The sequence below is a fragment of the Rhamphochromis sp. 'chilingali' genome (assembly GCF_963969265.1).
Source record: "Rhamphochromis sp. 'chilingali' genome assembly, chromosome: 19".
Classification (NCBI taxonomy): Eukaryota; Metazoa; Chordata; class Actinopteri; order Cichliformes; family Cichlidae; genus Rhamphochromis; species Rhamphochromis sp. 'chilingali'.
The window spans coordinates 2,135,578-2,161,412 of NC_137946.1; the positions used below are offsets into that span (position 1 = coordinate 2,135,578).

Here is a 25,835-nt window from a genome sequence, read left to right on the forward strand (position 1 = left end):
TAGAAGTATTTAATAAAACTCCATAAATTTAAGCCTTTACTTCTGACACAACTCTTCACTATGAATAAATAAAACACTTTATCACAAAGGACAGTCAGTGGCAAACATAAACATTTCCCTTAGTAAAAATACAGTACTTCAAGACTATACGTGTAGTATTCCAATATCAATATCTAATTTAATACAAGTGATTTCCTCCAACTATAACAAATAGTCTAAAGTGCAAAACAGACTTTGTCAAAAAAACATTTATAAAAAGTTCATGTTTAAAAAGAAACAACAACAAATGGTCAGTCATATTAAAGTTGCCTTCAGGTTTAATGTCCAGTGTGAACAATAAGCACCATGATTCCTAACTGTAACAATGTGCCAGATTTTTGTGTGTTTCCCAATATCCAGGCCCTCTCCTGTACACAGGAGGGACCCACAGGTTGTTCCTCAAACTGTGTGGGGCTCTATTCCGAGGCCTGTAGCTGTAGTGGGGCTGTGGAGGGATATGACCTTTTCCTGGTACCATCTTTTTGGGATGCCATATAGGAGCACATGGATTCATTTTCTTAAACGAATAAAAAGAGGAAAAATAAATAAGTTACATATATATAAGCTGCCAATTATAGTGGACAAACCAAAAAACAGTCATAATACTGTAGCTAGATCAAGCTTGACCAAGTCAAGTAGGTACTAGTGTAAGAGGACTATTAGTTGACCAAGTTTTCATTGTTGAAATGGTTATCATTATCACCTGGCTCCTTCACTCAGTTGATCAAGTATAATTTTGATCATTTATGGGCTGAAGCTGAACCCAAGAAGCATAGGTGCAAATTTGGCATGCAAACATACACCATCATTCACCAACTTCATGCATGAAATATTCTTTAAAACAATTCATCCAGGCCTTGGCTAACCATTTAGCCAGAGTGCTTACTGCAGTGTCTCCTGTTCAGAATCATTAGCCTGTGTTATCAGGAGTCTTGCTTTGTGTGTGCACTCAAATATTCATTGACAGCAGCAAAATGTTTCCTCTCATAAAAGACAGAATATATGTGAATGTAGGCAGCCCTCATTTCATGACAGAATACCTGGGAAGCAGAGCATCTGCTGGGGATAGTGAGGGGAGAAGTGCGGGCACTCTCCTCATCTGAAGAGGAACCAGAGTGGTAGTCTGATGTCACCCTCTCCAGTGCACTGGTCACCTTCTTTGAAACATCTTTGCCATCCTCATCGTCACTTGAGAAAGTGGCAACCGAGAAGCAAGGATTTTGCTCACCATACCTAATAATTAGGAGAGACATCAATAATTATTACCTTTAATTAAACACTTAGTAGGAAATTTGTTTAAGAACGGTTTTCTTTAGAAGAGTTTAGGGAAAGCATATTACAAAACAAGAAGCGCCGTCTTTGTTCATAAGCATCTAATAACGATAAATGCAGGTAAAAGATTTTTTTTTAAATTAAACAAAGCCACCAGTTTATATCCAAGTTTCAACAAAATGTTTAACTGCTGTTTCATAAAGATAGTGTTTTCTTGTTGCCAGTAGTCTCGTTTGAAATCACAGGAAAGCCTTGGGGTTAATGAAACTGTATTTACAGCCTCTTTCACCACTGCGCATGAAGCATGTGAGGAAGATTAACGTGAATGGGTCATCTCACGTTAAAAACCAGTTTGCCTTAATTATTGAGTGATACCAGGTTTAGATTAATGAGAAAGCAATCAACCGAAGCACATTTAAGCGTACAAGATTTACAAACTCTTAATCTCACCTGCAACAAACCTCCCCAGGGTCCGCCCACAATGTGAGTTCACGAGGAAGTCCCAGGTCACTGTACTGGATACCACTCTCACGACAGGCCCGAAGGAGCTCTGGATCCTGCTTGTGAAATCTGTTCACTCGGATGCACCTTCAAAGCACACACACAACATAAACTGCCTTCAGCTTAAACGTGCCACCAGAACAATCCGAGTTTTATTCATTTGCATCCCAGAGCAGCCCCACCTGTATGCTTGTCCCTTGCTGGGGTTTTCAGGATACCAGTGCCCCTTAAACTTCTCCTGCAGTGCCACAGCCAGCCTCTCAACAAACAGCTCGACCATCTCCGCTTCCAACTTCTCCCCCTTTTTCACAAGCCTCTTCAGAAAGAACACCACAGCTGCAATCTCTCTCCTCATATTTTACAAGTGTTTCATCACGTATGGACAGCTTCTGTAATGAAAGGCATGTGACAGATCATGTAAAACAAAATAGATATACAGGTGTAGATCCTACCTACAAAATGTTTTCTGATGCCCAAATTGGAAAAAACTAATTCCACTTTACAGTCTATCACTGCACTATTTTAGGTGGTTTGACCGTTTTAACTATTCTGTATATCCAATGCCAAAACTCCCTCGGTATCAACAATACGCCTGTGTTCACGTGGCAACACCTGCTGTTGTAGGAAACATCTTTAGTTTAAAATGTGGACATCCTTTTGTTTATGCCCTGCTGCCTTCGGTTAACGGTTCGAACCAGAGAAAGGCGGGCTGAGACGCACAGGTTCCATTTAGCCACGCACTTGCCTCGTTCCATAACACGAGCTACTGCTCTAAATGCGCTATTTACGGAAACGGAACACGATAAGGCCCAAGTAGCGTTTAAGTTAACTTCAGCTGAGGTTTAAGTTATCGTTATGATAACTATATCCCCACTGGTAATTACAGCCTGTTAATAAAAGCGTAAGGATATTATTCCTTCAAGACGTTGTGGACCTGTTAGCATTAGCAACACTGCTAACGTGGTCATGCTGCTAACAACAGCATTATAAATTTGGCGATGAAATCTACAAACTCAAAAAATATATTTGTATCCTACAAAAAATATATTTGTATCCTAAAAACGCTTATATTAATAGGTTCGAATATAGACTAAATATGTAAAACATTTCACTAACCTCTCCTTGTGGTCTACACCGACATGCGGACTAAAACGGATGCTTAACAGGAGGAAGCAACAGAAGAACCCGTCAGTTTTTGTTATTAACTCCGCCCTTTACAACCCAATCCCCGCCCACGGATAATTTTTATTGGTTCCATCCAACTCAATATAGCGCGTTCATTGGTCGAGTGTATGCCCGTCTTACATAATGAGTCATTCACGTGATTGTTATGACTCATGGTGAGGTATGTGTTTGTTGCTTATTATTACTGTGGTTACATCCTCTGATGTAATTTCATCTTAACACTGAATAAAGAGAAAGTAGTTCTTCGTGTGGCTCAGAAGCAAAAGATTAATTTATAGTTTAACTGCGGGTTGCCATGGGAAGCTATTAAAGTTAGTAAAAGCTGCAGTTTATGATACACCAACTATGTATGATACAACGTGTGATAATGAGTAACAATAACAATTTGATAGTTTTTATTTTTAAAGACTTTAAAAGTTTAAAGTTCTGGGGTTTGTTTGTTTTTAAATTTACTTTTTAACACAACGCTGAGTCAGGGATTGTCGCATCCATTTCCTGGAAATAACCCTTTTTAGCGGCATTGCTTGACGTAATACGCCCATTCGCCCACTTGAGTGCGCTAGACCTCTACAGAACCCCAGACTGGAACCAGCACTTTGTCTCACGTTGTCTATGCATTCATCAGCTTCAAATCCAAAGGTGCTTTTGGTGGCATGGCTGTTTATGAAAATTAGATTCCCAGAATGTTATAAAATAACACAAAATAAAATAAATGAACATTTCACTTCAATATTCTCAAACTGTACATCGCATGCAGACGTGTGCACGCCCATGTTATTAACTGTCCTCCAGCATGTTCATATATACAGGACAGCCACATTTGCCCTGACTGCTTCACACAGGAGTATTTATAATTTTTGCTCAGCTCACTAAAATTTGAAATAAGACAACTGAATTGGTTATGTAAAATAAAATAAAATGTTGCACAGTAAGAAGTTATTCTTGTGGGTTTTGTGATGCATTGTGTTTTAAAAATGGCATAAAGATTTCTGCTATTAGTATGACTTATTAACATCTGATCTGTATTTGTAATTTCATTTAGTTGCTTATCCTGGTAACAAATAAAAATAGTCTTGATGATTGAAAAAGCTGCTGTCTGGATCAATATCACCTAGAATGTCTTGTGGTCACTGTTCAGTGGGAACAATGGTTTCCAGTTCTCTCAATGCATTTATATCCTATATTCCTGTATACAAGATGCATTTTCAATATAGATATTTCCAATGTGACAAGTTATTGTTAAACCATGTATTAAATATACTCAGGAAGCAGCTGCACAACCATATGACTGAGCGAAGGGACTACACAAGTGTTACTTCTTCCCACGACTTTTTGAGCACCTGTTGTACTACGGGACACTATTTTCCTTCCCGTATAAATCTGTATGCATATGCTCAAAATAAACGATCTAGTGAAATAAATGAAAAAAGAAGTTAGCATTCCTTATTTGACTGAATCATTTACATTTTAAGTAACGGAGGAAATCCATCTTTATCTCTCACCCAATGCCATTAAGAGCTTATGTGTATATATTAGTCTCTAGCCATCATTAACCCAGCCGTAACTTTTCTTTGTCCATGCTGCAGTGGCTACAATGAAGAAAACAATACCATGTTCTAGCATGTAATAAAAATAGTTTTTATTTTATTTTGCAAAAACAAAATATACAAATGGTCACTTAAGCACAAACCACTTAATCTGTGTAAGATCCATAAAATGCACACAATAAATAAAAGAGAAAAATCACAAAAATACCACAAATGCAGAGATTTTCAAAATCAGAGAACAAATCAACAGTCCAGTCTAAATAAAGAGAGTGGAAGTATTTCAGGTATGGTAACAGTAGAAGATCATAAAACCACCAAAAAAAAAGAACAAGAGATCAAAATCAGGCAGCTAGAGTTTCCTGCTGAGCAGGGGCACGAGCCCAGGCATGTTTCTGTAGCACGCAAAAACACAGCATTCACAAGCAAAACACACATAACAAAAACCCCAAAAACCAAAGACTTAAGGACTGAGCTTTAGGACCAGGAATCTAAATATTCACTCTTCTCAAGCACTGAACACAGGTATCCAACTAAAACCAAGACTACAATTTAAAATGGAGATAAAGTCTTTTAAACCCCAAAATGGGCTAAACACATTTAATCTCTTACAAAGAGAACGCACAACACTTACAATGCTGAATTTTTCTAAACATCACTCTAACCTTGTCCTTTCCCAGCTTATTATATTTTGAGTAGCTCTGTGAGCCCTGAAACACCTATAATCAATATATATTTCATATTTATAAGGCTTCTCATTTATTTGTCTCCTTCTTTGCATAGGGTCCTGAAGAACATACTAAATCAAAAACTGTCTCTACATCTCTCGTTGACTTGTTTAGGGACCTGCAGAGACACAGAGTACAGCAGACTATCCCATATGTGTTGCTATGACATCAACTTAGCTCTTTAACACATGAGAGGGCAAGCCAACGTAACAGTGAAGATAAATAAGAACACATACGCTGAATACACACAGGAACGAATTGTTTCAAAAGCTGTTCAAAAATCAAACGTTTGTAATTCACACACAAAACAGAACAAATAGAAACTTTGGTTTGGCAGCCTGTTCACTTCCATTCAGTGCATAGCCTCTCATACACAATGGTTAAAAAACAAAAAACACAGCTTTGTATTATACAGTGAGCAAATCCTGTCAGCAAGAATAGTTCCAATAAACCCAGAAGCTGAATTAAATCAAAAGTTTTCACTTTTAGGATTTCAGATACTCTGATTTGTCTTTTACAAACTGATGCTCTTGGTGTCATCGTGCACATTTCCAGATGAGAAATGACCCGTAGCCATTTTTCATAATGTCTTATTTGGAATAAGTGTGGCAAGCAGACACATATAAGTACTTGCCACTGCTTGTAGTGACACGTATAACTATTTGAAACTTTGCCAGTTACGGTCGTAGTCTGTAGTCAACTTTACAATAGACATTTCAACCCATAATACTGTCAGTAGATGCTAACTTGTTGGGGCTTTCCATGACATTAATAATCAAACTGCTGGCAGTGGCTTATAGTATGATTGGGACGGTCACTGTTCATTTGAAATCATCCAAAAAAACAAACAAACAAAAAACAGAATCAAACTCTCAGAATCCAAAACAAAAGAAAGGAAAATCCACTGTAAAACTGAAATGTGTCAGAAAACTAAAACAAAAGTACGATGATAACAAATGTGTTTGGAACATTTTAAAACTGTTTTTCAGTCTTTGAAAATAATAACATATTTGAAATTAAAAACGTGATCTTGTCCATTAAAAACAGCCTCATCCAGTCCCAGGAACCTCTGTGCTGCTTTTTACCTGCTGCTAACATCTCATGTGAACTCGGTTCGGCTGGAATTCAGAGCAGAAAATCACCTTTAAACCTCGCATCATCACTCCAACCATGAAAACAAACACCATGTCAGTCCAGCCCTTAATGTTGCTCTAGTGTCCTCCAGGTTACACGTTCTGCATTCTGCAGTCTGAAGTGTTCGTCTGTTTCCTCCCAGCAGCCAATCAAAAGCCACCTCCCAGCACCTCACTCCACAGTGCTGCTGCTGCTGGCCTTGACCCCAGCCCTGCTAATGTGCAGCCAGGGCAGCTTGGCGCAATTTTTAAAGAGCTGTTCGATGGCAATGTGACGCACGTGCAGCTCAGATGCCAGCGAGTCTTTCTCCTGCACGGCAACTGTCAACTCCTCAAAGACCTCTGTGAAGAGAGAGAGGAGGGGTGGATAGAGGGGATCAGCATTTTTATTCACAAGGCGCGCGCACACACACACACACACACACACACACACACACACACACACACACACACACACACACACACACACACACAGCAGATCATTAAGTCGCGGGCGGGCTTATGTAGTCTTTCAAATTATTAAACATGAGCAATTAACATCCCCATCTGCTGTGGGTACATTTGTGGAAGTGACTGCTCTTAAAGGGTGAACAAAAATGTGCAGGACACGCTCCCACTAGGACGTTGGGAGGACAATATCTCACATTAGCTCAGGTAATTTGCCTCTTGGCAGCAAGAAGAATGATAATTTTACTCATCCAAAAGAATCAAGAAAAAAAATAACATGACAGTTTAATAATGATTAAGCTGCTCATTTAAGCAGCTGTGTGATAGGTCACTCAGAGGTCACATGGTGCGCTGGACCTCTTGAGATAAGAAAGCTGAGATAAGCAGCAAACAATGGCTCTAACAGAGCCGGCAGTGGATTCAAGGAGATGATGTGTTGACCAGAAGCCTTTTAGTCTATTTCAGGCACTAATTTATTGAGTATTATGTTCTGAATCGGGGAGCTAAAAGTCAGACTGGGAATTAAAAAGACCCTTTCACTAGAGCAGCTTTTTTCCTGAGGGCACCAAAAATCTCATGTGGGGATTTATCAGAGAGGAGGATTTCACACTGAAGCAAAGGTTTTTAAAAATGCTTAAAATATAGATGACTATGACTGCTGAGCCTTCTGTGAAAGGAGCTGTTCAATCAGGATATCAGTAAAAACCACTTACTCTGAATCTGCAGGAGTAGCTGGGCATTTAGCTGATGGAGCTCATCCACACTCATTTCAGTCACTAAAAGAAAAGAGATCACTTTTAATGGTGTGTGAGCACAGTGGATGTCATTTAGAATAAGAATAGACTTTAAACATGCTGCAACACTTGTGCTACTTGTCGATGTCAGAAATTGTAAATAATACGCACTAAAACTTCATTTGCTCTGTTTAAATAACTGCAAAGGTCTGTGCCATCTCAAGTGTCAGAGGGTGATGCTGTTCTCCTGCGGAAATATCCACAGTTTAAACAGTGTACCTGTGAACTGCCTGTCATCTTTCACTTATAAGCAGAGAATTTGAAAACTGCTGGCCTCTAACAGGCTCAGTCACATCCTGCAGGATCTGTAGTTATAAACAGCTTTACTGGAGATGAGACGTGAAGCAGCCAAGGACACAGCCTATCTCGAGGTTAGAGGAAAATTAACCTCTCTCTGGAGAGATCACAGCTAAGAGGAAGATGAAGGACAGTAAAAACGTTCTGCTGTTGTACACGCTGAGGTTTTTGAAGATAAAACTGAATAATGTGAGAGGCGAGAGCAGCTTTCCTTGTCTGCTGACAGATGTATTTTTCTTTTTTAAAAGAAGAAGAAGAAGAAGAAAAGCATAAACGTTCCACTGCTTCAACTCCAATTTGATAAAACCAAAGTCTGCTAAAGTTTGTTTGTGAAAAGAAGAAATGTGCTTACACTCTTCTCTGCTGTGACCCTGGTGCGCGCGCTGCTGTCCTCCTGATGGCTTCCGGCTGTGAAGACCTCTCCTGCTGTCGTTGGACCAAATGTCAGAATGCGACTCCTGCAGCAGTCCTAGCTCCTCGGCTGTGTGGCGCTCCAGCATACCCATCGTGTAGTCAGCCGGCCCTGTTGATTTGCCGGTGTCCCAGCAGGGCGTGTAGCGGGGCACCTGGGCGTCTGACTGGGGGAGCAGCTTGCGGTCATTTTGCTGGCCGTAACACAGAAGCTTAGCCCCCCGTCTGTTCGGGCCACTGGAGGAGACAGAGTCTTTGTTCTGGGCGTACTGAATGATGCGGTTCAGTTTCTGGCTGAGGGCCAGCTTCATGCCCTCGTAGGCACTCCGGGAGACCTTGGATCGTGACAGCTTCTGGTTGGCGATGAGATGACATTTCTCAAAGCAGTCTCTGTGGCCTCGCAGGGACTTGGAGTGCAACAAGGTAGCAGAGGAGACACCTGCATTCACACGGACAAAGCAGGGAGTCAATAAGACGACGACAAACGCAATGACACAGTGCAAAACGACAGTCAGCTAAAGCTTCTATTGTAAGAAGAGCCGTTATTGAGTGAGCTCAGGTGAAGTGGAGACAAACCTGTTTTCCTAGCATGTGAAACAGCAGTGCTTGTTCTTGTAACCACCATAAAAACCTTTAGTGGGAAAAAACTGCCCTTAAATAAACTTACAGTAGAGCTACAGAAAAAAGAAAAAAAGAAACATGAACTGTTAACTAGTCTGATATAATGTGTTGCAGCAGCCGTCCCACTTTCTATTGCTGTGAGCCAACCACCCCATGCATGTGTACTGAATCGTGTTTATTTCAAGGCTTCAGTCACATTATTTTGCAGATTTAGACTATTATAGATATAAAATAATTATAAAGATAAAGAGACTTTTTCCCCCTGAAGGCCAGTAAAACGCCACTGATCTGGGGCTGCTAGGCTGGACGCTAAATTATTAACATTAATAAGTAACATCTGCAGAGTGTCCGTTGTCTGCAGCAGGAAACGCTGCAGTGAAAACCTCAGTTCTGAGAATGTTAGCATGCCAGCTTTTCTTCATTGCAGCCACCGCATACTGCTTCAAAAGCTTACAGACACACAGACACACACACACACCAAATCTACCACATGCAGTAGAAACAATACTGTCAGAAAGCTCTTTCTGCCTCCTGCTAATGCAAGAAGACAGAGTAACTGCTATTTTAGCTTATGCCTTAAATCATGTTGCATGTATACCATATTCTGTTGGATTAATAACCTACTGAACTTGCCACAGCAAATAAAAGTAAGAAGTAAACTAGTATGAAAGCAAGCTAAAACTGACAGACTGACCTGCCACAATCTCTCAGTAAAAGCTGCTTAGTGCTCAGTGGATTAGCCAGTAGAGCTCGAGATGGGAGGGATAATAGATTAACTCAGTCTCAATGCAAATATAAAGCATTTTTTTTAAAGCCGGAGGATTCATGAGAGGAAATTGGTCTCTCTGTCCATATGAAGCAGCACTTCATTTACATTAATTCATGAGACTTACCTGTGCCTGCTTCTGTCAAACAATATTTTTATGACTTCACTACCCAGCAGTGACTACATTTTAGCTTCTTTAACCCATTTTAGCTTGAAAAACTGCACAATACAGCACTTGTTGAAAAAGAGACTAAAAAGATGCATTCCCTGGTGTAAAATAATTAATTCTGCATTCCTTGTGGTTACCTTTACACATAAAATGTAATGTTTCATGGATCCAAAAATTAAAAGAGGGTCACACTGTGCTCAGTTTTGCGTGTAACAGGAAATTACTCCAAATAAGTAGAACACAACTGTAATAACCTCTGAGTGTGGCTTTATAAACAATGGGAGGCTGACGGTGAAAGAGAAAGCGTTAACACAGTGTGTGTGTGTGTGTGTGTGTGTTTTTTAGAGAGATGGAGAGGTGACCTTCTTCTTACAGCCTCTATTTCTCAGTAGACAGGCATATGTGCTGGAGTCTGAGGTGAGGAGATTAGTCACTGTTGTTCATCTCGATTTAGAAGCTCACACAGAGACATTTACCTCACAAGCGCCTCTCTGCACTTTACCAGCAGCCAGGTCACTGTTTTCACTACACGACACGACCACAGCAGACACACTCACTCATAAGCCTCATGTTTGGCGTTTGTAGTGCAGGGCTGCTCTAAAGTCTCTCACACACACACACACACACACACACACACACACACACACACACACACACACACACACACACACACACACACACACACACACACACACACACACACACACACACACACACACACACACACACACACACACACACACACACACGCTGGTTCAACAAATTCCACTTAGTCTAAGTAAGAAGAGAACCCATACTGATGTTAATGACTGAAATGGAGAGAAAATATTAATGAAGTCAACACAGAGAGTTGAGTTATTTGTCATTGTAAAAACTGGCTTTGAGAACAACAACAACAACTAGCAAAACTAACATGAGAAAAGGAAACTTTATGTATAAAAGCAGAGACAGTAAGCAAAGTTGTGCAAAGACAGACATAAAGCATGCTGGCTGAAAATTTACCAAGAGAATTTTGGTTTTAGTGGTTTGAGGCTGCATGTTGTATGAATTGTAAAAGTCAGTTTTCTGCCTAGAGTTATATAAAATAGAAGCAGCTCACATGAAAAGGAAGACAAAAATATTTTTCTGCACAAATTTGTTTGTAGGCAGTGCTTTTGGTATCTTTTGAAAGCTTCTGTTTTGTAACCTTGTGGAATCACATCAAATAGTTCATCCCTAATTTGGGACAGACTGCATTAATAGACCTTAAATGCCTTAGCACATAGGAAGGTTTTAGACCATTACACAACTGTGTGGCACAAATCTATTCTTAGCTTCAGCGTAGTTCGGTTTTGACACCGAGTGCCTAAAAAGTCAGATGTTTGCAATGGATTAGTCTTATGAGGGAACCAAATATTATCAGAGTTTTGAGTCGTGCGAGTGCGTGAATAATTGTCTAACAAATAGTCAATGACTCTTCAGACACAGAACTTTGTGCCAGTCACACAGCCATGGATTTATCTGATCAGTCTTAGCCTTTGGATGTCCACAAAAACAGTGACTACCACTTGCCAGCAGAAAAATCATTGGCACACAACCAGGGCCGTGCACCACCAGCAAAAGACCTCACACCAGCTAAGCAGCTTAGCGCTACTGTCTTTCATGGCTGCACACACAGCCACAGGCACACACAGACTATTCACTGGAGGTGATTCAACATTGTTAGGCTGTGACATCCAGAGACATTAGTCACACTGATGACCAATGGACTTGTTTTGGTCTGCTCGTCTGGGAAGGGGTGAAGTTAAACTGTCGTAGACAAAAGCACAAACGCAAGCTGAAGTTTAATGAACAAATCCAGGCCTGTAATCAGTAATCCCTGCCTACAAATAATTATACAAAAGTAGAATCAGGCAATTCAGACCCACACCCGAATCAGAACTCAGGTAGCTTGTTTCATTAAAATCAAATAATCAGACTTCAGGCAGGTGGGAAAGAGTTTCCTTTAAGACAAGGATTACGTTTCAGTAGAACTCAAACACTTTACAACTAAATCACAAGGTTTTAGTCACAAGGAAAACAAGCATTCAGAAAAGTTGGGGAACAAGACAAAACCACAGAGATATTACTTCCTCTGTTTGACAGGCCAGCTTCTTTTAGCGGCAAACGTTTTGGCCAAACTGAACTCTGACCTGCACTTACAGATTTGTTCTTGTGGTTTCCATCAGGGAAAGAAAACTCAATGATACATGTTTGCAGAACATTATACGGATAGTATGTGATATATTAGTAATGTCTGTTTCATCAAACTTCTGAGCCGCCTGCCCACTCAATCCTTGACACACTTTAATAACGTGTTGGGAGTTGGCATGGAGACAGCGGCACACAGGTCACTGATGGTGAGGTGTCAATAAGAGCTGCATGCCACTGCTTAGGAGAACGTGTTGTCAGCAGCTGCACACGGCAACAACAACGAACTCAATGACTCGTGAACTCAGACTACATGTTAACCACTACAGATGTCCTGCAGTGCTTCCTACAGACTAGCTGCCATCACAGGTGCAGGAAACCCCATCTAACCGAAACAACAGCAACTGTTTCAGCCTGGAAGACACAGATACGATTACAGAAACCTACAAGCACTCATGCGCACAACTCTATTTCCACAAGTATGGCGGCCATTAAAAAAACCCAAAAAAAACCCAACAACAAACAAACTTAGAATTTGCTCAGAAAAACAAAACAGTAAGGAAGTTGCACATGATCCAAACATGTTTAAAAGACTTATTTATTTTGTGTGTGTTTTGTTGCCAACGTTGAAAAACAGACTACAGCACAATGTGACCTTGTTCATTACCGTTATTATTATTATTATTATTATTATTATTAGGGCTGCTCAATTAATCGAATTTTAATCACGATTACGATCTGGGCTTTCAACGATCATTAAAAATGACTGAGCCGATTATTAGCCCCTCCCTCATTTATCCGCGACACCTTAAAGGCCGTCTGTGAAAATATTGTCGGGCATAAACCGGTCCGTGGCGCAAAAAAGGGTGGAGACCGCTGATTAAGAGGACCCGAGGGAAGCTCGGAAAGCTAAGCAGAAGTTATTTGGAGAGGAGAGTGACTGCCGTTGGTTGAAAAGAGAGTTTAAAAAAAAAAAAAAAAAACTTCAGTGGTGTTGCACACCATTTTATATTATTTTTTTAAAGTTATAATAATAATAATAATAATAATAATAATAATAATAATGGATACTTTATTGATCCCCATGGGGAAATTACTTGTTTTTCCTCTGCATTTGACCCATTCACTCAGTGAAGCAGTGGGCAGCCCACTAAGCAGGCGCCCGGGGAGCAGTGTGTAGGGACGGTACCTTGCTCAGGGGTACCTCAGGGTAGCCGTTAAGTGGATTCGAACCGCCGACCTTCCGATCATGGGGCGACCACTTTACCTACTGAGCTATCCCCTATTGTTAACCCTTTAAAGCCGGTCAGAGCAGCACGCTCCGTTTTGCGTAACTATTTTTAAATCCCTGTAGAACCTGAACCGTGTAAGCTAGCGCAATAATTTGTTTTGCATATGAAACCGGAGGAGTTGTACTTACATCTGATGCCATCAGCTTGTCCTCGGTCACGGTTTTGTTCCACATATAGCTTTGCAAAAATTGCATAAAAAGCGCTTGCAGGAACAAAAACATAATATTCCAGAAACACGCTTTGCCGTTCCTATCAGCTGTTCGTAACACTTCCCACAGTAAAATGATGCACCTGCTGTTTTCTTTGCAAATTTGCATCATAGGATTGTTTTTTGTTTTTCCTGCAGTATATAAAAATTGCTGTATCTCCAAAATAAAACTATGAAGACACTCAAAATAAATTTCCTGTGGTGGGAAACTATTTTTTTGCAACTCTATTGTATTTAAAGTTTTGAGGGATAAACCTCTTAAATTTCTCCAAGTAGAAATATATGTAAACAAAACAAAAGCGATTTTAAATTTTTTTTGTAGTTTATTGCACTTTTTTGCAATTTATGTAATTACTATGGACTTAATGCATACATATTATTAAAATATGGGCTATAACAGTTGTATTGATGTATCGCAACTTGAAATGCTCCCACAAATGGCACTACAGCATGTAAAAAAAATAAATAAAAATAATATAAGCTCTGGTGGACTTGGTTCTATAGTAGGTCTTAAAGGGTTAAATAAATATCGTCAAATAATCGTGATCTCAATTTCAGTGAAAATAATCGTGATTATCATTTTTGCCATAATCGAGCAGCCCTAATTATTATTAATATAAATCAACTAAATATAGATCAGGAATGCTTCTGTTCAAGGCGTGTCTCTTTTACCCTGAGGCTTACAGTCACACTGTGCACACAGTACAGTGAGTGGCAGGGAGAGCAACATTTCTTATGCCTAAACTATGTTTATGCAGACACTGTTGTGAACTAACAATCATACATTCAAACACAAACTCCACGTTTAACAAGTACTCGGATTCCAGAAAATAAAGAACAAACTGTTCATGGAAAAGGATATTGATGCATGACAAATGCTGATTAATTTGTTTAACAACATAAGCATAATGACTAACATATTTTCAGGCGAGAATGTAGCTGTGTAAACCTCAAATATCTGCTCAGTTTATCAAGACACCACATATTTTCAAAAGCGCTCCGACATTTTCGGAGACGTCTGTTACCCACTAGCTCGATAGCTAGCCGGGGTTTAACGCTCACTAGAGCCGTGAGAACACCGGACTCCCGGCAAATCGGTTTCAAACCCACCGCCGTCTTTCGCTACTCAGGTTAAACAGGATATATAAGTCACTTAGATAACTTAAAAATGTTATTGTTTGGCTTTTTTAGTATTTTATTTGTTCCTGAGTAAATCGGTTTGGCTGAGATTAAAGTTATAGTTTTTGCACAGCTGAATAAACGTCAAGCAGACAGCTGATTATCAGAAGTGTGAGATGCTGGAGAGTTTACTCCGGTGTCCTGTTATATTTTAGATAGCAAGGAGTTTATTAAACTTCACCGAAACAATCTGCAAATTTCATTAAAATTTAATAAACTATCATCTTTTCTTTATTTTTAGTTAGCACAGACCTTAAACACTTAAAGCTGTAAGCTAATGATAGTTATATAAGAGCAGATGCTGCTGGTGCAATAAGCTGTACGTTTTACGTCCAATGGATGATGATCTGATTAGTCGACTAATCGCAAAAATAATCGGTGACTAGTCGACTATCAAAATAATGGTTTGTGGCAGCCCTAATAATGGCCCATGTACACTATTTTCTATCATTTTTAAAGCACTGTCTGTTAACTGTGGCTGAAACGAGGATTATACCTTACATGCACACCACACAAGGTGGAGAAAGATCAGAGTTACTTATTCATACTACAGAAATGTGCTGGTTTAAACACCATGAGGCAATTTATGTCAGGCTAAAGGAGACTTAAGGCCACCTAATCCCTGCGTACAGACAGAGGCTGAAGCTCTCCAAACCTGTCGTGAGGACTAAAAAACTGTGGAGCAACGAGGCTGTGGAGGAGCTTCGCACGTGTTTGGAGTCTACAGACTGGGACACAATGAAGGCTGCTTCTAACAGCTTGGACGAGTTTACGGACACTGTCACCTCCTATATCCACTTCTGTGAGGACAGCATCGTGCCATCACGCACCAGGGTGAGTTATAACAATGACAAACCCTGGTTTACTCCTAAACTCAAAAAACTGTGGCTGGAAAAGAGAAAGGCGTTCAGAAGCGGAGACAGGGACTGCTACAGAGAGGCCAAGTACAGGTTCACTAAGGAAGTGGACATTGCTAAACATCAGCACTCTGAGAAGATGCAGCAGCAGATCTCAGAGAATGACTCGGCCTCTGTGTGGAAAGGTTTTAGGAATATCACCAACTACAAGCCTAAAACCCCCCCACTCCACTGATGACTTGCTCTTGGCCAACACCCTTAACGACTTCTACTGCCGTTTTGACGAGCCATCAGGCAGCCTTCACACCTCCAACGGCCCCAACAATAGAGACACTTTGGACACTCATTCCCCCACCTCTCCCCCCTCCACAGAGCCATCACCACCTTCAAACACTTCACCTACAACACCCCCCTCCTCACCCCACACAAAAGAGGATTTCACACCACCTCCTCCCACCACAACTCTTCATATTCATGAAGAAGGTGTGAGGAAGCAGTTTAAGAGTCTGAATGCTCGAAAAGCTCCCGGCCCAGACGGCGTGTCTCCTGCCACCCTCAGACACTGTGCAAACGAGCTGGCCCCAGTGTTTTCTGGCATTTTCAACTCCTCACTGCAGGCATGTCATGTGCCTGCCTGCTTCAAGTCCTCTACCATAATCCCTGTCCCCAAGAAACCTAGGATCACTGGACTAAATGACTACAGACCCGTGGCTCTGACATCTGTGGTCATGAAGTCATTTGAGCGCCTGGTTCTCTCCTATCTCAAGACCCTCACGGCCCCCCTCCTGGACCCCCTGCAGTTTGCATACAGAGCCAACAGGTCTGTAGATGACGCCATCAACATGGCCCTACACTTCATCCTGCAGCATCTGGACTCCCCAGGAACCTATGCCAGGATCCTGTTTGTGGACTTCAGCTCTGCCTTCAATACCATCCTTCCAGACCATCTCCGAGGCAAGCTTTCCCAGATGAATGTGCCTGATCCCATCTGCCGGTGGATCACTGACTTCCTGACGGACAGGAAACAGCATGTGAGGCTGGGAAAGAATGTCTCGGACTCTGGTGTCCTGGTGCAGCCACAACAACCTGGTGCTGAATGCCCAGAAGACAGTGGAGATTATTGTGGCCTTCAGGAAGCACACAGCTCCACTCCCCCCATCATCCTGACTGACACCCCCATCACCTCTGTGGACTCATTCCGCTTCCTGGGTACCACCATCACCCAGGACCTGAAGTGGGAGCCCACCATCACCTCCGTCATTAAGAAAGCCCAGCAGAGGATGTACTTCCTGAGGCAGCTGAAGAAATTCAACCTGCCAACACGGACGATGATGCAATTCTACACCGCAATCATCGAGTCCATCCTCACCTCCTCCATCACCGTGTGGTACGCTGGAGCCACTATCAGGGACAAACAGAGACTGCAGCGTGTTGTGCGCTCTGCTGAGAAGGTGATTGGCTGCAGACTCCCATCTCTGCAGGACCTGTACACCTCCAGGACACTGCGGCGTGCAGCTCGGATCTCAGCTGACCCTTCTCACCCTGGACACAGTCTGTTTGACCTGCTCCCCTCAGGCAGGAGGCTCCGGTCCATTCGCACCAGAACCTCTCGCCATAAGAACAGTTTCTTCCCCTCTGCTGTTGGACACATGAACAATAACCGTATGACTGTTCCCGCCACTAACACATGACCCTACGCTGTGTTCACTGCATCATTCCATGTTTGGCACTGATCACCACCTGCACTCAGATAGATATATACATATCTATCTATCTATCTATCTATCTATCTATCTACCTACCTACCTACTTAGCACTTTTAATTCTTATTCTCATTTTTATTTTCATGTCTATTTAAGCTTAATTTATAACAGTATTTATAACAGTATGTTTGCACTGAAGCACCGCAGCAATTTCCTAATGTTGTAAACCCGCTCAACATTTGGCAATAAAACCCTTTCTGATTCTGATTCTGATTTAAAAAGAGCCTGTTCATTCAAACCCATGTATTAGTACAAAACTAGTAGACCACGCCGTGGGTTCAGCAAATATCTGGACCCCAGCTGTGTTCAATCAAACAGCTACCACAGGCTGCAACATAATTGGGCCTCTCAATACACCCCAGGGTGAAGAGTTCACCCACAATAAATGAGCCGTTTATAGAAGCATGCTGCAGTCAGAATCAGCACCGTCTAATATATTCCAGCCTTTCGGTGTAGGAATTTGATCTTTATTCATTCCAAGCCCTAATAAAGTCTGGTATAATAATAACACCCGACTTGAATACACTCAGAATTATATAAGAAAAAATAAAGAAATGGTTCTGGGTTCCAGCTGAACGTGACGGTTCAGCAGACTGATCGTCTGACACGGAGCCACAGGAGTCCAATAACAAGAAACCGTCTGTGATGGGGGCTGGATAGAAAATATTCACCTATCCACCTTTTGTCAGTTCTCTCAGGTATTTACAGATCACAGCTTGCACAATATATTAATAGAAAGTGTGCGATACCATAACAGCCAAAGGTACTCTGCTCCTTTAATGTGGTCCTTTAGAGATCACATGTGATAATAATTAGTTGTGTAATTAAAATTAGAATAGACATCTGACGACCAAACCAACATTTATACCAGTATGCCACAACTGAAAGGGACCTCTGGCTCGAGCAGGGCGATATGGCCAAAAATATTTATCACAATATATATTTGAAAATTTGCGATAACATATAACTGACGCTAATATATATTTTTCGGACCATAAGGTGCACAGGATTATAAGGCACATTAAGCAAAACAGTCAGATAAATCAAACTTTCCTCAACTCATTCTTCTTGCTTCCTCCACTTCTGTACCATTGATTCATTAATGCTGCGTTCTCTGGCAGCTGCTCTATTCCCATGTTGTTGCAGTATATTAATGACTAACCTCGCATTGTGGATGGATTATCTCAGTTGTTCTCCTGACTGAAGTTTGGTCCGTTTACAGCATCCTGCCATGCGATTGCATTTGTCCCTAACCACCAGGAACCCTCACGTTAACTTTTTTCGAGGGGAAAAAGGTTGGCGTTCATCCTGCAGCTTCACTGTTTATGTTATGCTAACATAGCTGTGTAGCTAGCGATCACGTAGAACATCATTATATACCAGCTAGCCCAACTTCAGTAACCCTACAAACGTCACTGCTGTTTAGTTTCCTGTCTTCATTTATGTTGGAAGTGATAGCAGAGCTGTACGTTTGAATGTTTTCAGAAATCTCTCAGAACATGCTATATCATGCTTAGGTAACTAGCGAAACTAGCGAGCTAACTTCCGCTAGCTTCCTGCTAACTTCTAACTCCGTTAAATGTAATAAATTCTGTTTTCATGGATGCCTGGATGTTAAACTTCATAGTTTCACCTGGTAAAGCAGCAATGCTGATCGTTTTATTAAAGATGAATTGGATTTAGACAGTTTTTAACTCTCAGTGATGCTCGTTTGACTTTGGGACCCTAAGAGAACGGAGTTTAGGACCCAGATTACTCCCAGATTTACGAGCACCTTAGTCCAACAAATACGGCAATAACGATGGCCCGCTTGCATGTTGTACAAAAAAATAAAATAAAATAAAAAAAAAAGAAAAGTGCTTTGTTGTGTATCTGACGGACAAACACCAAACCAGTTCCACATCACTGAAGTTGCACCATTTTTACAAACCAATTCTGGTTCATCCGTTTCACTCAACAATCGGCCATGTGCGTATGAAAACAAAGGCACTGCACATGTGCGTTTTACCCATATTTTATCGCGATATTTCATTTTCTTATCGTTGCCTAACATTGTACCGGTATTATCGTGAACACTATAATATGGCCCAGCCCTCCCTCTGGCTCTCTTAGTCATCTTATAATCTTTGGTATCACTGGCATTTCTGGGTTTGGTTATTGACAGGTTAGTCTGAGCGGTTATAAAGATGTCCTAATTATAAAACTTCCTCTGAAATATGCACATTCTTTTAACATGAAACAGCTCTTCCACAGAACATAAGTAGTAATTGGCTGGCTCTGGGTGTGGGACTGCAGTCACCCCCTTGTTCTCTGCTGCAACGTGTTGACGCTCAGGGCTAGAATACCGCTCAGATGGTATAGTAAGAAAAAGGAAAGGAAACACTGTAAATAAGACGTGTTAACCTAAGTACAGGTTGAGCAGTATATAAATACGTACAAAATTTTGTTTGATGCTTTCTCATAGAACAAGCAGATGCAGGCCAAAGTGATTTCCTCAGGAAACAGCTACTTGGAGATACAAAGACTGCACTTCCTGTCCATTCATTTGACTTTAAACTGTGAACAAAGTCTTAGCCACAAACAGGATTTACATTTATATCTGCACCCGCTGCTACCGTTGGCGATTTTGGTGATAAACAATGCCGCACAAAAGTGCCTTTAAATAGGGAACACAATATACTGACGCCTGGAAATGACAAAGTTTCAACATTACTGACTTGTTGGTGCACACTATCCAACAACAGTCATGAATACTCTGCATGTCAGCAGCTGCCGGACATGTCTGAACAACACCACTTCATGCGTATCTGTAATCACATCTGTGGGAGGATGTGGACTGAAAAGAATACTTGAGTGTAACTCATAGTGGATTCTTTTGCTACTGCTTAGCTACAATGTGGCAGTGTCAAGTTGTGGTGAGTGTCACCACCACACTGTGCAGTGAAACATTTTTTTTTTTAAAATAAAAACATCTGCAGAAAAAAAGGGCAACTTGATTGATTTTACAAAAATGTTCAGCTGTGGTCAAAATGTTAAAAAAAAAAAATAGAATATTGTGGAAAAATTTCAGCATTCTTCGGGTCACGTGTACCCTAATGGTCACTCAGCTTTGCAAAAGTGCAGTAAAAATCAGTCTTCTCCAAATGTGGTGCGTTTAAGTAAAAAATAAACCCTTCTCCTTAGATGCAATTGGACTGTGCATGTGGTGGCTCATCTTCACACAATCACCTGGTCTAAAAATATCATTTTTGACACAGAAAGACTTGATCTCTATCCATCTACATCTGAAACCAGCATTTGTCACCATTTAGTTTCAGCCAGCTACAAGTCTGCCTGCTGTGTGGCCTGTAGAAAACACTTATCTTTGTTCATAAAATAAAAAAATTTAAAAAAAAAGCTCTTTGGGGTGATGGCATTTTCTTGAACCACACCAATAAATTTACTTGATAATTCTGTTAATATTCTGTTCATGTAGAAAGTAATACATACAAAGTGGCCTCTATCTAACACAAAAAAGTAAATAAATAAACAAACAAAAACAAATAATTCTGACTCTGCTGTTTATTGAATATTCAGAGCCAACATGAATGAGCCAATGAATGATAGTGATAGCATGATGTGACCTGATGTGACCTGGGACACAAGGGCTCTGGGGTGTGTGTGTGTGTGTGTGTGTATAAAAGAGATAAACACCACTATGAAGGTGTATATAGACTCATGTTTATCAGAGTTAACAGATTTGCCGTTGAGTAAATTGTAGCCTTGCTTCTTCTCTTTTAACAAACAGTGGCGCAGGATGAATGGGAGCTATGGCTATTAAGTCTACATGAGCAATCAGCGAGCACATGGCTAGGCTTTAGTTTCCAATCAGCCATGCCGAAAGTGGCCACATGAAGCTTGGCAGGCTTTTCTCTGACCAATGATATGCTTAGCTGCACCAGAAACACGTGCTTGTCTGCAAACTCTACCTTTTCTCCCAGCATATCCGACAGTTACATAACAGCCATTTCAATGCTACACATGCTGATGTCAAAACTTGCACCCCAAAAAACTGAATCTGAGAGGGGGTTTTTCTGACACATCCAGTGCCAAAGGACACCTCAGATTTGGGGATAGACTTTTAGTACTTGGACTCAACATCCTGAAATAGAATATGCAAAGACAGCCTAAGTGAGCAAAACAATCCAGCCCATCTCAAAATGATATACCATCCTAGAAGCACTCGGGCAGTTCCCAGAATCCTCTATAGCTGTTTAACACATCATACACAATCACAATATATGTAGATAAAAAATATACACACACTTCAACAAGAGCCTTTGTGCATCTGTGAGACGAGTGCCAAATGAGAGGCATGTCCAATCCCTTTTGATTCCCTATTCTTCCTCAAATAGGCCACTCATTAATTAAGACATGAAAAAACTTCAAACACATGCTCTTGAGTTGGAGTGGCACATCAAACGGGAGAATCACGGCAGCCTGCCATACTTAGGGCTTCGGTCGTGCAGTCCCATTACCCTGCACATGTAGCTTATACATTGTTTCTAGAGAGGATAAAAGAAGCGACTGTGACAGGCAATCCTATAAGACATCAAACCGATGAAAAACTGAAAGGCTCTCAGACTTTATCGCAACAACTGGTGCAGGCATATTTGCCATGATGGGAAGTGATGACCGCAGAAGAATCTGGATGATTCTACATAATCCAAAACGTCTTAGAAACTAAGAGCAGCACTGATATATTCATGCCTGTTGATAAAAGCTCTGAAATTGCTGGACATTAAGACAAAGGCAAATTCAGAATCCCATCAGACAGACAGTGTGTGGCAATTAAGAAAAGGTCACACTTAAAAAAGTTTTTTTGAAAAAAGCAGGCAGCTCTTTTCTTTTCCCCCCATAGCACTTTGTTGGTGAACACGCAAGCAGCCCACAGCCTTACCTTCAATGCTGAGTTCAAAGCAGACGTGGCAGAAAGACAAGGTCCCCGTTTCTGTCTCTAGCTTACAGACGCTGCAGATATTGTCATCATTCAGATCAATGTTAACAAACTGTTCCTCTTCATCCATAGTGTGCCTGTGTTCAAACAATCAGTGACAGATAACACGGTTAGCATGCACAACCTCTAAGTGTATTTCTTAGTAATTAGGTCACACTTTCATATAAACTTATTAAAAATGTACTTTTTGGTCGGGAGGAACGGTTTTTTTGGGGGTCTAAACTATTTTTGGTGCAGATACAGTAAAAGGGACAGTGTCCTTTTTAATACATCTTTAGTTGATGATAGAAAAATGATGACCCAAAATGATAAAATGGTCATGTGATCACTGAAGTGCTAGATTAAAAATGCCAGTCACTCTCTTAACACTGTGTGAACATGCTCCAACCCCTCCACACTGAACCAACAATACAAACATTAATGCACTCTAGAAACACATATAACAATGAACACAAGCAAGTAATGTAAACTACCCAATCCTTTCTTTGCAGTTGTTTAGACTGATGTTCAGTAACTTTACTCAAAATTACAAGTACTCCATTAGGTGACTGAAAACTTCCTCTTGGGAAAAAAACAAAGAACAGAAGCAAAACAACAAACTTGCCAATTAGTAACCATCTTGAAACACCACCGGGCATTTTTTGCACAGTTATTTTGTAACATTATCTAAATTAACTTTAGTCTCATTGGTCACAGTTTGTTTGGTCTTGTTGGTACGCTCGTTTGTCAGCTGCTACCAGAGGAGGGACCTGGCTCTCTTAGATTAGTTCACTTGGTTTGATTGAAAAAAAAAAAAGAGCCCCAACAAACAATGCTGACAGAGCTCTGGCCACCAGACGTGTTTCACCCCTTCTTGTCTGTAGGTCTCAACGGGAAAACTCCAGGCAGAGAGCTTTCAGCTTTCAGCTCTGCAATGCCCCAAGACTAAGGCCTCCACACCTAGTAACATTTAGCCAGAGCATGGAAAGTCAAGGCCTTTGCCAAGACTGCGCAATCTTATGCTGAGCTTTCTCAGCTCCTTTTAAAGGAGAGGATTTCTGACTGCACTATAAGCTCTATTTAAAACCTCTGCTGGACAGAAGTAATAACAACAATGATTACGTTCTGGATCATGTAATCAGGACATCATGAATACAGTGACAGAGTGGAAGAAAACTTCTCCCACTGGCAGGTTTGATTTCATAAGAAATCCAACAAAACTCAAGACAAAAACAAAGGCTCTTTTTCATATTTCTTCTATTGTCTGAGTTGTAGCCACTAATTTCAGCTTCAGAATTCAAAGAATTTGTGGATTCCCTGTCTGAAGATATAACAAGCATAGCTCAACGAACATTACAATAAGTCTGTGAAAAAAGCTAATAATGATGTATGCATGTGGGGGGGGGGGGGGGGGGGGGGGGGGGGGGGGTCTTTCGTACCTGTATTGGATCTGCATTGTTGTACCTACTCTGTGCGCTACATTACAATGAATCCAGTCTGTCTGTGAAGGTTCTCAGTCATCCAGGTCATCGTAGTCAAAGGAGCTTGCAAAGAAAAGCGTCTGGACTTCTTTAAGTTGCTTGAAGACGTTTCACCTCTCATCCGAGAAGCTTCTTCAGTTCTAAGGTCAAATGGTGGAGAGTCCCAGATATAAACCTAGTGGGAGTTTCCCCCCACAGAGGGACAAAAGGACCCCCTGATGATCCTCTAATCGCCTGAGCCAAGGTGTGAAACTGGGTGTGGGTCCCAATCAGCCAGAGTTTCGGGTGTGTTCATTGTGAAACCTGGCCCCACCTTATCATGCGAATTCCTGAGGTCAGATGGCCCAGGATGTGAGTGGGCGTTAAGGCGTCTGGGAAGGGAACTCAAAACTGGATTATAGATGGCAGAGAGTTGGTGTCGTAAACCCCGCCTCTGTTCAAAGATGGTCGCTCACAGTGGACATAGAAAGAAAGAAGCCATCTATGTCCACTGTGAGCGACCATCTTTGAACAGAGGCGGGGGTTTACGACACAGGTTTCACAATGAACATACCCGAAACTCTGGCTGATTGGGTCCCACACCCAATTTCACACCTTGGCTCAGGCGATTAGAGGATCATCAGGGGGTCCTTTTGTCCCTCTGTGGGGGGTCACTCCCACTAGGTTTATATCTGGGACTCTCCACCATTTGACCTTAGAACTGAAGAAGCTTCTCGGATTAGAGGTGAAACGTTTTCAAGCAACTTAAAGAAGTCCAGACGCTTTTCTTTGCAAGCTCCTTTGACAATGAATCCAGTCCCCTTTTTTGCCATTTAAAATAGATTTATAGAGCTGTTAAAAGTCCTTTCACCAAAAACTGATCGCAGCTTCTACCTTCTGACAGGAATGTTGTTCGAGGACATTATTCAATAACCTATGTTGTTGTAGGTGATATACTCGGTTTAAATACTGGCAATTACTTTTTGGCACAACATCAGACAAAAAGAGTGAATGATTATTAATGTGCCTTTGGATCTCTGCACTGAATATTTTAGTTATTATGGGGTTTGTCTCCACACAGTAAATACCTTTTACAACTGGACGAGATAGCGGGATTCACTCAACAACTGATCTGAGAACATGCAACAACATATATGATCATCCAGTAGAGCTGGAATCATTTAAAATGTTTTGTAAATAACCTAAAAGAAACCCTATTGTTTGTTCTATTTGTCTCCGTGTGTCGTAACACGACGTAAATATTAATCAAGGACAGAAAACAAGCTAAGCAACGTTAACAACACCAATCCCAGTAGACAACACACACAAAAACATCTAAAACTTTGAGTTTTATAATTAACATGTCATATAACCAAAAAATTATACGTACATCTACAAGCACTCCCAGTTCACTACGTTAAATTTCTAACGCTAACACAGGATTAAGACCATTAGCAGACCTTCAGCTGTGAATCAACAGAATAGCCAATAGTTTTCTACCTGAACTTTCCAGTCTGTTGGAAGCACAGTTAACCTTCACCAATGCCCATTTTTCTTTCCGTCGGTAGTTTAAACGGCCTGCAGAATGCTACCTCAAGTGCTGGCAGCTCAAAGTAACCCGAGCGACCTTTTAAGTACCGTTTAACAAATTCCTGCTAACAAGAAGTTAAGCTAGCAGCACACTGGCATCCTCCGAGTACTTCAGTCTGGCTGATTCGTGACCGTTATTTGGCGTTGTTAAACACCGATGGACTCATTTTAACGACAACACCGCCACTATTTTAGGACTCCACTTTTGTGAAACTCACCTTGATCTTCAAGATCCGCTCCGGACAGCTAGTCCTAGTTTATGTGTACTCCACGGTTCTCCTATACCCGAGTAAAGCACCCAAACACAGGACGAGGCTGCGCGTCACGGCAAATCCAGAGAAGCTACAGGAACCTCTAAACCCCCCCTCCGCGGAACGAACCACTAGTTTATACGAGGGGTGAAATGAATAACTTAGAGTTCAAGGATTAAGTGTT

At 41.1% G+C, this 25,835-nt stretch overlaps 2 protein-coding genes across 2 annotated transcripts; both read right to left on the reverse strand.

Moving 5' to 3' along the window:
- Window positions 1-243: 243 nt before the first annotated feature.
- On the reverse strand, window positions 244-3,024 carry btg3 (B-cell translocation gene 3). Its single transcript, XM_080866417.1, has 5 exons — window positions 2,929-3,024; window positions 1,995-2,201; window positions 1,762-1,899; window positions 1,080-1,272; window positions 244-556 (listed from the first exon to the last, which is right to left on the reverse strand). The coding sequence occupies exons 2-5, from the start codon at window positions 2,165-2,167 to the stop codon at window positions 353-355; spliced, it is 708 nt and encodes a 235-aa protein (XP_080722543.1). The 5' UTR covers window positions 2,168-2,201; window positions 2,929-3,024; the 3' UTR covers window positions 244-352.
- Window positions 3,025-4,622: 1,598 nt separating this feature from the next.
- On the reverse strand, window positions 4,623-25,746 carry cUnh21orf91 (chromosome Un C21orf91 homolog). The gene is made up of 5 exons (XM_080866753.1): window positions 25,619-25,746; window positions 22,315-22,448; window positions 8,293-8,790; window positions 7,563-7,625; window positions 4,623-6,744 (listed from the first exon to the last, which is right to left on the reverse strand). Exons 2-5 carry the CDS (start codon window positions 22,439-22,441, stop codon window positions 6,575-6,577), a joined length of 858 nt encoding a protein of 285 aa, XP_080722879.1. The 5' UTR covers window positions 22,442-22,448; window positions 25,619-25,746; the 3' UTR covers window positions 4,623-6,574.
- Window positions 25,747-25,835: the final 89 nt, after the last annotated feature.